This window comes from Cynara cardunculus, assembly GCF_001531365.2.
Source record: "Cynara cardunculus var. scolymus isolate 2C chromosome LG 12, CcrdV1, whole genome shotgun sequence".
NCBI lineage: Eukaryota > Viridiplantae > Streptophyta > Magnoliopsida > Asterales > Asteraceae > Cynara > Cynara cardunculus.
In genome coordinates this window covers 12,548,445-12,562,852 of record NC_037539.1, presented here as the reverse complement: position 1 = coordinate 12,562,852, position 14,408 = coordinate 12,548,445, and the positions used below count along the sequence as shown (strand labels likewise).

Below are 14,408 nucleotides of genomic sequence, written 5' to 3'. Positions count from 1 at the left end.
ATCGTTCTTGTTCCTGAAAATCCACTTACTGCCAATTGCAATTTTATCTTTTAGTAAGGGAACAATAGTCCTTACCTTGTTTCTTTCAAACTGTTGGAGCTCTTCTTGCATGGCATCGACCCAACTAGGGTCCTATAGGGCTTCATGAACTTTCTTAGGCTCTACCATGATTAGAAAGTTTACGAATAAACATTCATTTGCAGTGGCAGCTCTTGTCTTCACACCACTTGAAGGTTCACCAATGATTTGATGAAGAGGATGATTTTTTGTTCATCTTGTCATTGGGATTGGAACAGAAGTTGGAGTCATTGGATCATGATTCGTGGATATGTTTGGCATTTGGCTCACGGAAGGTGATGAAGGCTCTGCTTACTCCCCCTCGGATGATGGTACAAAGGAACCAGGTTCAGAGATAGAGATATTTTGCTCTGACTCTAAAGGACTGGGCTCTGATCTAGAGTTGGAGGGCTCTGGTTGTGGATTCGCTTGAGCACTAGAGGAAGCAGAAGTGTGAGAAAGGGCCAAAGATTGATGTACTTACAGTTTGTGGCTCTTCATGAACACGTGCAGAGTCATCTCTGGGCGCACGCACAGAGATGTCCTTATCACCAAAGAAGTCTTCAAATAATTGCCTGAGTTCCAATTCCTTTGACTTCGATAGAGATTTGGAAGTCATCGAGTTTAAATCGAGTCCAAAGCTGAGGTACTCTGAAGTCACGGGCTCTTTATTGTCGAATGAGACGTTGATGCTCTCTATGACAATCTTGGTTTGTAGGTTGAAGACTCTGTAGGCCTTGGCATGTGTAGAGTATCCAAGAAATTTGCCATCATCAGCCTTCTTATCGAACTTGCCAAGATGATCACGGTCATTTAAGATAAAGCATCTACGACCAAAGATATGCAAAAATTTAACGTTAGGCTTTCTTTGGTTAATGAGTTCATAAGGAGTTTTCATGTGTCTCTTAACCATCGTTGCTCTATTTTGAATAAAGCATGCGGTTGAAATAGATTATGCCCAAAAATGGGTTGGAAGACCAGAGTCTGCAAGCATTGTTCTTGCAGCTTCAACTAATGTACGATTCTTTCTCTCTACTGTTGTGGTGTTCTTACAGCAGAGACGTTCTGAGATATGCCCTCCTTGTCCAGGTATGCATTGATTTTTGCGTTCTTGAACTCAGTTCCATTATCACTTCTCAACTTTTGAATTCTGCTCTGTAGAAGGACTTTGAATCTTTGTCATTAGCTTGATCAGCAACTCTGGGACATCTGACTTCTTCCTTACAAACTCAATCCAAATATATCTTATAAATTCATCAATAAGCACAAGGATATACTTTTTGCGAAATAGACTCTGCATAGAGATTGTACCACAGAGGTCCACATGAAGCATATGCAGAGGTCTAACACAGGACACATCTGTCTTTATCTTGTGGGATGCTCTTTTGAGTTTTCCCATTTCACAAGCAGGACAAAAATGGTTCTTTTCGAACTTTATTGCTGGTAGTCCGTCAACTAGATTGTTTTTCACAAGTTTCTGTATTTTGAAAATTCAAGTGAGACAACTTGTGATGCCAGAGCCATGCCTCTTCACACTTACGAGATACGAGACAGAGTGTCTCTGAATTATCTCTTGGTGAGAAGTTCATAAGGTATAGGTTACCCTTACGTTTGGCTCTTAGCAACTCTTGACATGATTATGACATAGTTGAGCAAGCATCCTTTTGGAACTTGACATTATAGCCAGAAACACAAAGTTGACTTATGCTCAAAAGATTATGTTTAAGCCTAAAGACATCAACAACTTTAGAGACAGAAACCTTACCTTGGTGAAGATCTCCATAGCCTTTATTTCTCCTTGCATATTGTCCCCAAAGGTTACTCTCCCTCCAATTTTCTCTTTGTATGAGGAGAGTAGCCTCTTATTGCCGGTCATGTGTCTTGAGCATCTGGAGTCAAGATACCAAATATCCACATGCGGCTTCTGTAAAACAAATTATAGGGATTTAGGTACCCATTTCATGATGGCTCCTCGATGATTAGGCTTAAGAGATTTTACATTAGGTTGAGGGAGAGGATCTGTCTCAACACCTGATTTACCAGACTTACGGTCTGGTTTGCCAGATTTGGCCTTAGGATTATTCTTTTTCTTCTGGGTTTTCTTGGAATTACTCTTTGATGACCCAGAGAGAATGCAATTAGGATTAGAAAGGTGCTACTTTAACTTTTGCAGCAGAGAGAGACATTCACAAGTATAAACACAATTTTGATGACAAAAAGGTTTATTAGATTCATAAAACATCTTATTACAATCATTCCAAGCATTATTAGTTCGAACGAACTTCCTATCTAGTTTTTATTGTTTAGAATTTTTGGATTTAGTCTGCTATGTCCTTCCTTTTTCCCTTCTTACTCTTTTGGCCTTCAGAGGCCTCTCTGAAATAGAGGAATTTAAAACAGAATTAGTAGCGGATTTTCCATTCTGTTTTGGAGTGAACTTTATAGGTTTTAAAGAGTTAGGTTTAGAAACTTTTGATGCATAGGTAACAGGTTTAGGTTTCTTAGCCTTGTTCTCCTTCTCAATCTCTAGAGAAGATTTAGCTCTAAAGCACATGTCCACAAAATCAGGACTTATGAATCTTTTTCCTCTACTCCATTGCTGAAACATATTTATTGGATATCCCACTTGGAAGTTTAACAACCTCTGGTCTTGGTGCCACTATCTCTGTCTCAACTTGCTCTTTACTCGAGTCTTCTTCTGATTCAGAGTCAAGAAAATCCTTGTGTGGATTTTGAGTTGCAGAGGTATCATTGAGAGTTTGAGATTCTCGTGAACATGCACTAGTGCTTTCATCTTTCTGTTGCATTGATGAGGAACTTCCAAAAATATATGAGGAATTACTCTCAGAATTATCTGCATGACCTACAGAGGGATAATTCAAGGCCTCAAGCAGATCATGCTCAAAGACTTATCTTACCGTCTCTGTGAAATCATTCATTAATTTTGGATCCAGAGTTTTAACAAAATCATCTTTCGATGAACTCCTGGTTTCATCTTGTTCGGGTTTAACTTTATCACCATTTGTTTTAAGATGTTCAAGATTATGAGAGCCAAAACAAAAAATTCCTTCTGTCTTAGTATGCTTTTTAAATCAACTGGTTGCATATCTTTTGAAGAATAAGAAATATTTTCAAATTTCAGTTTTTGAGTTATGGCAGCATATTCAAGTCTACATCTTTTAAAAGGTGAGTTTTTAGACAAAGCTGGAAAATCGGGGTTTTGCTCTACCCCTAACCTGAACACAGACTCAAGAGTAGATTTTTTCTTCCAGGTGAGGTCTAGGTCTGTATAACCTGTCCCTGCTCTATCCTGTTGAGAATTTATCTTTTCATACACCTACTGAACATCTTGATACTTTTTAATCAAGAGCTCTTTTCTTTGTCTGGTGTAGGAATTCCCTTTCCTTTTGAAAATAAATTTTCAAGGCTTCAGAATTTAACATATCACGCTCTTTTTCTAAAAGTTTTTTATCCTTTTTCTGTATGGTCGCTTTTAGTTTGGAGCACTATGATTTAAGACTACTTTCAGTGGAGTGTTTTATATCTAAAAGTTTTTCATTTTCCACTGAAAGCTCTTGTTGTTACTGATAACAACTTTGTTTCTCGTTCAAAGAACAATTTTCTTTTTCTAAAGATTTTTTTTGACTTTTCAACATAAGAGTTTTTGCTGTAGTTTTAGAAAATCTTGGGTTAAAGCAGAGATACTTTCTTCCAGATCGGAAGAATAACCAGAAGTAGAACATACCTGAGAGTCGGAGCCAGATCCAGACTCTTCTGCATCATTCTCAACAGCCATGCCACATAAGCGAGCTTGGTCTTCTTCTTGAGACATGGAGTCGGAGACCTAGTTTTCTTTCTCGGCCATTAGGCTCCTCTGGGATCGATTGTACTTGTACTTATTCTTGTAGTACAGTTCATCTTTCACCAAAGGGCCTTTGCACTCCTTGGAGTAGTGACCCATCTTACCACATCTAAAGCATCTTACTGCATGCTTATTCTGCTCTGACTGTTCTTCCTCCTTCTTTTGTAAAGAAGAAAGGTTCCTTCCTTTGAAACCTCTGCTTCTTTTCTTGTCACTTCGACTTCCTCTCTTGTCGAAGATCTTCTTTCCAAACTTTCTTTGAAATTCCTTGGTAATTAAAGCCAAGGAATGTGTGAACGCACTTATGTCATCATCCTCAGAGCTTGAAGCTCTGTCTTCATTGTCGCTCTTTACAAAAAGAGTCTTCTTCCATCTTTTTCTCTCCTCCTTTGATCTCCGTTCTCTATGTGGTCGACTGGACCCAGTATTTTTAGAGTCAGAGACTAGAGCCAGAGGTCCACCTAGAGTGACCTTGGCCTTCTGCACCTCTTGCTCCTGCGCTTGCAAGGCCCCATACACATCATGAAGACTCCACTGCTCCAGGTCTTTATTCGCGTGGAGGGACATCGACAATTTCCCCCATTCAGCATTTTACCTCTTCAAGAAGAGCATGTTGTTTTTCTCTTGAGTTCTGATCACATCACACTTCCTACATTTGTTGATCAGGGTGTTGAAACGGTGATAAGTCTGCTCGAGAGACTCATTTGGGAGAGCTTGGAAACTATTGTACTTATTCAGACATTGAGCACGTCTGTTCTTCTTCATCTTTATGCCTCCTTCAAGCTGGTTTGCCAATTGATCCCATAGATCTTTGGCAGAATCGCAGGCATCAAGATACTGAAAAATCTCGTTGGGAAGGGCCATGATTAAAAGCCTCTTGGCTTTTTTATCGATCTCCACCCTTCTTTTGTCTTCATCATCCCAATCTCTTCGGAGCTTAGGAACTCACCTGGCGGGTAGTTCAACTGTGTCACCAGCAACAGGAATTCTGGGGATAAGAGTTGTAGGTACAAAAGGACCATTTAAAATTGATTCATACAATTCAAGGTCGAGACCTTCATAAAAATTGATCATCCTAATCTTCCATTGGGGATATTATTTCCGAATGAGAGTATGATGTTTTGTGAGGGATCCGACACTGTACATCGAGTTCCACGATTGATTAGACATTTCTTAGAATGATTTGAAAAGAGTTTGACAAGAAAGTGAGAATAGTCGAGTTTTTGAGAATACGAAAAACAAACGTTTTTAAAACAAAATTGACCAAAGATCGGAATGAAATACGTTTTTAAAAACGAATAACCAAATTAAGAGAAGTATCCTTTTGGATATCGATCGACTAATCAATTGATTTGATTAGCGGGCTCTGATTCCACTTGTTGGAACCAGATTACTCTTAATTTCATAAAACACAAATAAAATGAGTATACGTGAAATAAAACTGTGTTGCTACAAAGGTTTAACGATTATTGAAGATCAAATATGAAAGCAAGAACAACTTGAATAAGTCAGAAGCTTTTATTAGATCGAAAGAATAAGTAGTTACACTCTCAATCTAATTTGTATTATCACAAGATATAGCTATAGTCTAAATCGGCACTTTCAGGTAACTAGTAACCTGAGGAGGATGCCTCCTTATATATGACTAAGCTAAACAGAATCTCCTAGAATCATGGCTTTAAACTCTGAGATCTTGTTCCGCATCCTTATCGTTCACGTTCCTTGAAAAGTGGAGCGGACTGAGTCAAGCCACCTAGAATCTGTTAGAAGTCTTGCGGAGAAATCTGAACTGTGCGCGCATTCCATGGGAGTAGGAGACTCAGAGGCTCTGCATGTACTATGCAGAGGCTCTGTGTCTGGAGTGAAGCTCTACATTAAGAACTTAATCTTTTTAGCGCTTAAGGCTTGATCTTCCATGGAATAGAGCTCGGGCTCTGTATATGAGACACTTGGCTCTTGAGTAAGAGCTTTGTCTCTTGATGTCTTCTGCAGAAGAGTTCTTGGTCCAGACTGCTTCAAAAGACTAAGTCCTACAGACTAGAGTAAGAGACTTCTTACTTACACTTTTACTTGAGAGAATATCCAATAAAATAGCTTTTAGTTGCCTTTTTATCATACTTCCCAAGGTTGTCTCTATCATTCAGCATAAAGCATCTGTAGCCAAAAATATGAAAAAATAATTAACATTAGGCTTGAGATTATTGATTAACTCATAAGCAATTTTATGAAAGCTTTTGACAATGATCGTGCGATTTTGTGTGAAGCATGCCGTAGAAACAGCTTCAGCCCACAGATAAAGAGGTAAGCCAGAGTAAGCAAGCATTGTACGAGCAGCTTCAACCAAAGTCCGATCTCTTCTTTCAACAACTCCATTTTGTTGCGGAGTTCGAACTGTAGAAACATTATGAGAAATTCTAATACAGTTCAGAAAAATTTGAAGGGTCTCATTTGTACATTTTGTGCCATTGTCACTTCGAATCTTTTGCATAAGAAGTTGTAGAAGAGCTTGAATGCGCTTGATAAATGCAATAATCAACTCCAGCGCATCAGACTTGGCTATTAGAAACTCTAGCCACGTATATCTGGAATATTCATCGACCATCACCAAAATATACTTTTTACCACTTAATGATTGAGTTCGCATTGGTCCACACAGATACATGTGAATCATCTCAATAGGTTATTTTCAAGATGAAACAATTTTAGCTTTATGTGAACAGACCAGATATTTTCAATTTAGATCTTTTCATAGGAAAAATCATATATGCAATAAGTACCATACTAGTTATTATCATACCAACTATTGACATACCTGGTATATCAACTATATCCATACCAACTATTTGCATTCTTACCTTTTCCATACCATCTTTTTGCTTTCTTCTTATTGACAAAGTCATCTGCTCCACATGTTGAACAACAAATCTTTTTCTTGCTAAGACTGATTAGCTGATTAGTAGATTCAACAATATAAGGTGAAACAGTCTTTGAAACAATTGATTTTGCATCAAACATAGAATACTGATAAGACTTGTTACCATCAAGGTCTTCTGTATCTGATTTCTTCAGCCACACCTTTTTCATTCTTTTAAAATAATTATCTTAATCAATTACATAACCTTTATAAAACTGATTAAAAGTATGAGATTTATTCTTTGAAACATTGGATTTAGAACTGCTAAAGTGACTGTTTGATTTAACATTAAACATTCATTCATACAGATTTTACACTTAGAAGGATAATCAGTAGAACTTAAAGTGCTTATATCAGAAAACTTTTTGAGTTTATTTAACAACTGAATCACATTTTTTTATACTTAGATATCATGTTCTTCTCAATTAAAAGGTCAGTTTTCAACACAAATAGTTTCTTTGAAATCTCAGCTATTTGATTTTCAAAAACTTTTCTATTCTTTTTCAAAACCACCTTTCTAATTTTCAAAATAAATTTCTGACCACTTTTTCTTTTTACATAGCTCTTTAGCCAAAACAACATTCTTCTTTGCTGCAATTTTCCTTTCATTTCCAAAGGCTTTTCTTTCATCATCATGGTTCTTCTAAATAGCTGTAGTTTTCTTCGAAAGCTTCAAACCCTTCTTGTCTGATTTCGTTCTTTCAGCCTCAAACTTTGTCCTTTCCTAGACAACTATTTTCTCAAAATCAGATATTTCTTGTGAAATCTTTAAAGAACTCAACTCAAAAGATTTCAGTCTACTTTCAAAAAAATTATTTTCAGCATAAAACATCTATTCTGCATCAGAAAACTTATTCTTCTCTTTCTCAAACTCTTTCCTTTCAGAATCCAAAATCCTCTCAAGTTCAGTTATGTTTTTCTTTTCTTCCTCAAATACTCTTCTTTCCAAACGTAAAGTTGTCTCAGCTTCATACACCTTCCATAACGTTGTTGCTTTGTGAAAAGTGTTATTTTCATCAATTGAATGCTTAATATATGAAGCTCTGTGAAAATTGTTTATTCTACAGTTACTGTTCGTGCATGAAAACCGTGGATTCACTGGGTCTAGGCTCACCCAAACTCTCTCAAAAACTTTTGCAACCCAAAAGGCTATTAGACTTGAAAGGAAAGTGGGATAAAGAGACATATAAGGATTGACATTGACACCTGAAGAAGAATATGTGCAGATCAAGGCGCTGATGTGTAAAGCAAAATTATGTTCGTCAAAATTGTAACATTAAAGATTTCATTATTGCGGGAATGTAAGTGTTTGATCTTGGTATATCATTTTTGATATATTTCAGTATTCAATATTTTGAGATATTACGTTATTCTCTTGTTGTACAATAGAAATTAATTTATAAAATACATTGAATTAACCAAAATGCCTCCATATGAAGGGTGCCTAATAGTCAAATGTAACAACCTTTAGAGGAAGGACCAAAATATGTACCACAAGGGTTTATTTGGTGATAAATAATTTGTAAAAAACAAAATCAATAATTTAGTCCATATTATTTTGTGATATAATTCTAATTTTTATTTGATGATTAATATAACTGTAAAACATCTTAAAATCATCATACTTCATGATGATGATCTTTAATCGTGTTCAACTTTACAACATTCAAACATAATTATAGTTTGAAGATAAACACTTCCCTTTAAAAGCACTCAGATTTGTTCACAATTTGAGGAGCTAGTCGTTAATGGAATGATCTTTATGGCACTCATTGCAAAGTTGGTGTTATATTCCCATAAGTCATCCACCAAGTATATATGGTGTTATATTCCCATAACTCATCCACCAAGTATATATGGTGTTATATTCCCATAAATCATCCACCAAGTATGTACTCAAATAAAGATAAATGCATATTGGAAAAATATTTTTTACTATATAGGTTAGAAACTTTTAGTTTTAACATACAATTGTTAAAGTCTGATATAAAAATCGATAATGCATACAAAAAAAATTCATTTTTTGTAACAATTCTATTTTACCACATTTTGAAACAATAAAATTGGAAGTTTAAATAGGTTTTTATGAACTCATTTTACTCTTTCCATCTAAACAAATGGCGTTTTGAAAATCCATATATTTATCTTAATTTTAAATTATTCTTTTAATTTGATATTTGTTTCGATACATATGTATATTTTTTATTTTTTAATCTGGTTTTTAAAAGTTCAATTATAAAAATTAATATGTTTTTATACTATTTTTATTATATTATACAACATTGCTGCTTATTGTTACATATACAACTTACTATTACATTCCAACAATATAAAACTAACACATACTAACTTTTGAACTTGTTAAATAGAAAATAAGAGTTGAATCCTACTAATACGACAACATGCTCCATAAAACCGATAGTCAATAGAAGACTCTTGTTCTCTCTAAATCACACAAATTCATGAAATAAAATCGAAATTGACGAAATGGAGACGTATTATGTTGTTTTGCGCAAGCTATCTCAAAAGAAATTGTGAACACTTAGGGGGCGTTTGGTTCGTAGAATGGAATTCGATGGAATTGGAATTCATCAAATGAATTTGACTTTGAGGGAATGGAATGGAATTTGACCATGCCTTGTGATTGCGTTTGGTTGCATGGAATTGGAATGAAATTCTTAACGGATTGGAATTTTTTTGTTTGGTTCACGGAATTCAACTTTGGAATCGGAATTAAATATCAACAAATGACCTTTTATGATTTTTGAATAACGAAATTGGACTAGTGATATCAATAGCTAGTTATCTTGAATCGATTCCTTGATTACATATGTTGTCTATCGATCTCGTATAGATGGAGAAATTACGAGAGAGAGAGAGAGAGAGCATACCAAATAGAGATAGAATCAGAGATCAATTAGATGAAATGGTAGACACAACGTTAAATGAATTTGGATTAGGAAATGAATTTGTCGAAAAGGAATTGAAATCCGAGGGTATTGCCGTGGAATGTAAAATCTGTGAGTAAATGAATTTATTGGAATTTAAAGTATTCCATCAGTTTTATTCCATGAACCTAACATTATATTTGAAATTTGGTCAAATGATTTGGCCATTCCAATTCCTTTCAATTCCATCCAAATCCATGAACCAAATAGCTCCTTAATATATTTTGGACGAGTTACACACCGTTTCATTTGTTTCCTTTTAACTAAGTTCTTCAAATTGTTTTACCGTTCACAATAAAATACAACTCAAATTGATTTCCTTTTACAAAAATACCCTTATTTTAAATTCATGTAATGCGTAGATAACCAATATTAATGGAATTTTATTACTTCTAATTATTCAAGGACGAAATCGTTAAAAAATGGCAATTTTGAACAACACAATCAAAAAGTAAAAGTTAATGACTAAACTTGAAAATTAAATAATATTGAGGGATCAAATTCGTTATTTTGTTATTTGCTCTTCCTCTAACATTATATTGTTATACAATATTATCATAATGTTAATACTCGATTACTGCAAGTCAAATACTTTTTAATGTGTAGAGAGAGATGAGAGAAGAGAAAGAGGCGAGGGTGAAAGAGTGAAACTTGTCAGACCGTGTTCGGATCAAAGATTTGGGGAAAACAATATAGATTGATAGGTTCTCGAATTGATTATAATAGTGTCAGTCAAAGTCAGATTTTATTGTTTTTGGTTTTCAAATTTCCAGAGGTTTGGGGAGCTTCTCGACTGTGGAGAGCTTTCAAGATATACGATCAGATCATTGACATTTACAAGACCAAAAAGAGATTGTAAAAATGGAGCTTGTTTTGGGTTTGTAAGGTGTAACACCCCTACATTTATAGAATAACAAATAATTTAAAGCTTTTTAAATCCCTTAAATAAAGCAACTTCAATAAAAGAATACTTAAAGTTTACAAATGAAGGAAGATAAGAATAAGTATCAGAGTTATAAACAAGACTATCTAATCCCCAAACAGAATTAGAACAAGTCGGGTGTTACGACAACATTAAATCTGCTATATTCAAAACCGAATAACACTTCCATGCCATCCTACTGGAACCTCTACAAAACTCTAAACGTCGCTCAGATCCCACTAAGACCTGATATACATGTCGATAAAAAAGTGTTAGGCTTAACGCCTAGTGAATTAAAGCAATTTCATCATATAAAACATAAACATGGTTAAAACTGTAAGACCCTCTTTTTTCCATGGAATTTTACGTAATATAAAACAAATTCCTCTAAATACTCCAAAATAACGACTAAATTAAAACAGTTTACAGTGGAAGATTTTAAAACAACAAATATAAAAGTTAAAGCTAACCCGCCCATATCAGATTGCGTTACAAGTTTATCTATCATAGATGTCTGAACATAAAACGTAAATGGATTAGGCAAGCCTCTATGTGTGCCATGTTTCTTTGTCCATCCTCAAACCTTCCGTCTTTGAGATGTATACTATAGTCATCTTATAAAGCTCATGGTTTGCATGAATAAAAATCATTTCATATCATACATATTCATCTTGTAAACTCTAACGAAATAGTAAGCAATTTCTGAAAAACACGCAACACTGAAAGAAAAGAGAAAACGCGCAACACTGAAAGAAAAGACATCTCATCAACTGTCTAGTCGGGTATGGGTCATTTTGTCACTGGCATTCCCTTTGTTGTCCGACCTTCACTTGTCTGGGCAACCATTATGGGGTCGTACCACTTGTCGTGTGACTCATTGGTCAAATGTGCACTCACTAAAACCGATCATAAAACTTTCTTATGAAATAACATGCAAGAGTTATTTGAAAACGAAATAAACACACAACATGCAACTTATCATAAATAACATGTATCAAAAATATATTGTATCATGTATGTAAACTGAAACACCATGCATACATACACATTACCTTACAAATCATATAATGCTGAAAATAAATCCACATTGTAAGTCTCTGAAGACTCATATGTCCATGTAGTGTGATGTATGGAATATATGACAAAAGTGGAGTGTTTCTTATTTTGTGCCGAAGCTATTTATAAAGCACAAGCTGAAACATGTTGATGAATGGTTATACAATGGTGGTCCTTATGAACTAATTGTTCAAAGTGGCTCTATTTCATTATATTCCATCCATATCCCAATTCCATTCATTTAATATCCTTTTGGTGTCATTGACATAACAGAGGAAAGTGAGGAATCCTCTTTTCGACTCTAACTCTCCCACTCCAGTCGTTGCTTTTCTTTCTGTTACTTCGAAAGTAGCTGTATCAACTATTGATAGCTCTTGACCGTAGACCTATACATTTTATACCATAATATTCAACTCATGGTTTAATTTCTCCAAAAGTTAACAATAGTCAATTATGGTTAAACTTGAACCGACCTAAGTTCAAACTCCAAAATGGAGTCTCTTAATGTCTCAAAGACCTTGTTGGGTCTAAAATGTCGTATTCAAGTACCGAGCTTAAATAGTGTTACATGCTTTGTAATATTAGTTTTGTTCTTTGTAATAGTTTGGTATAAATAGGTTGTCGTGTTAGTTTTGTTAGTTACATATCAATAGAATCATTCATATGTAAACAGTTAGAGATTGAGAGAGAATTTGCATACTGTACCGAGAAAGACATTGTATCAAGACACCTTGTACACAACTTACATGAATGACATGTCGACAGATTCATTTGTATCTGAATTGCTGATTAAGACTTGAATATGGGATCATAATTGATATTAGAGCTTAACAGATCAATCTCCTCTCGTTTTGAATCGATTTGGAAAGCAGAATTCTTGATTCGAAAACTTTTAGTTTCTGTTCTTGAGGTTTTTGATCAAATTGAGCTAGTTTAGTCCGTGTTTAGTGAAATAAATTACTGAAAAAATAGTTTCTGGGTGGTTTTCGCACAAGTCTGTGCATCATAATTCAAACTTTTTGTGATTTTTGAGAATTTTAGGTGAAATTTGTAAGTTTCTGTTTGAAGATGATGCTCATCGCCCATTGAAGGCTTCATCGTCCGATAAGAATCCTCTCGTCACTTGTTAAATCTGTTCTTGAGGGTTCATCGTCAAAGTTGGAATTGAATCTTTCAACGCCCAAGTGTTTAGAATTGTCAAGTGTTTTTCATCGCTTGATTGATCCTTATCGCTCATTTGATGAGCGATATCCAGTGCTCATCGTTCATGGAACGTGATCATCGCTCAAGAAGTTTGCTCATCGCTCAAGGATTTATCCTCATCCCTTAGTTTTTGGTTGAATATTTTTCTAAGTGTTGGTTTTAATTGTTTAACACTTGAGAAATTTTGTGTTTTGTGTATTTTATCACTTGAAGTGTTGACTGATAAAATACTTCATCACTTAAAGAGGTGTCCAGTAACCTCTCTTCATCGCTTATTGCTTGTCTGATAACCTCTTCATCGCACACCTTAGTATCCGATAACTTTTCTCCTTGCTCAATCTTGTTCTCTGTTGTCCGATAACCTCAATTTGTTGTTTGATAAGCGATCATTCTTTGTCTGATATCTTTGGTGTTATGTTGAGCGATAAGCAATCTTCTCAAATTTTGTTTAGCGAGCGATAAGAAACTAGTTTTAGATTTTGATCAAAATTTCAAGAATTCTATTTGTTGTTCAAACCAGTTCAAGAAATTTTTCTGCACGATCAATTCAAGTCTACTTTCTGAAAAATGCCTAAAGATACGTTGAGTATCGGTTCAGATTCCAAGCCACCGGTTCTAGTTATTGGTGAATATCAACAATGGAAAGTTCGGATGATTCATTTTCTGGATAATAAAGATGAAAAGTTGATGCAATCCATCAAGAATGGACCTTAAATTAGTTACATGGATTTACCTGCTCAGACAACGGAAGAGGGTATCGTTGTTCCTGCATCTAAACAGAAGAAAAATCCTTAGTATTACACTGATACTGAAAAGAAAAAAGTCCTGATTCATAAGAAAGAATTAACATATGTTGATCCTCTCTCTCGGTGATTTGATGATAATCCTTTTTCTCTTTCACGTTGTATTTGTGTTTCTGTATTTTCAGTTCCAGCGATCTTCACTGAGTATGTTCAGTAATCGCTGAAGAAATTGCATTGTAAATCTATCAGAGACAGCAATACTTCAAGAAGACAACACTCATACCAAAGAACCTTCAGCAAACGTCGAAGACTAAAACCAAATATTAGAGACCGGCGAGTACGTGATCTGAAACGGTATTCAGTGAGTACAAGCCTGTCTACACATGTGTGAAGACTGCTCAAGCTTCAGCGTATGATGATGAGACCTTCAGGTCATTCCAGCATTCAGCGATCAAAGGAAGCTTGCTTAGCACTATTGTTGTTGTCTTGTCCTTATGCACACAAAGGACAAAACGCATACCCTTACAAAAGTTAGTACGGTACGGAGCCGACTAGTCGACTCTTTGTCCACCAACTTTAGGTAAGGATGTCTGCTCAGAAATAGTGCTTCTGTACTATTCACTGTAGCAAAGGACAAGCCTTCCTCTTAAGGCTTGACAAGCACTCTAAACCTACCATATTGCATTAAATGGACATTTAATGC

General features: G+C 35.2%; 1 protein-coding gene across 1 annotated transcript in view; it reads left to right on the top strand.

The window, feature by feature from the left end:
* Positions 1–9,687: 9,687 nt before the first annotated feature.
* The window catches only part of LOC112523708 (zinc finger MYM-type protein 1-like), a 29,305-nt gene continuing 24,584 nt past the window's right edge, over positions 9,688–14,408 (top strand). The window contains exon 1 of the mRNA XM_025133390.1: positions 9,688–9,853. Within this exon, the coding sequence (XP_024989158.1) occupies positions 9,688–9,853 (166 nt within the window). The remainder of the gene's footprint in view (positions 9,854–14,408) is intronic.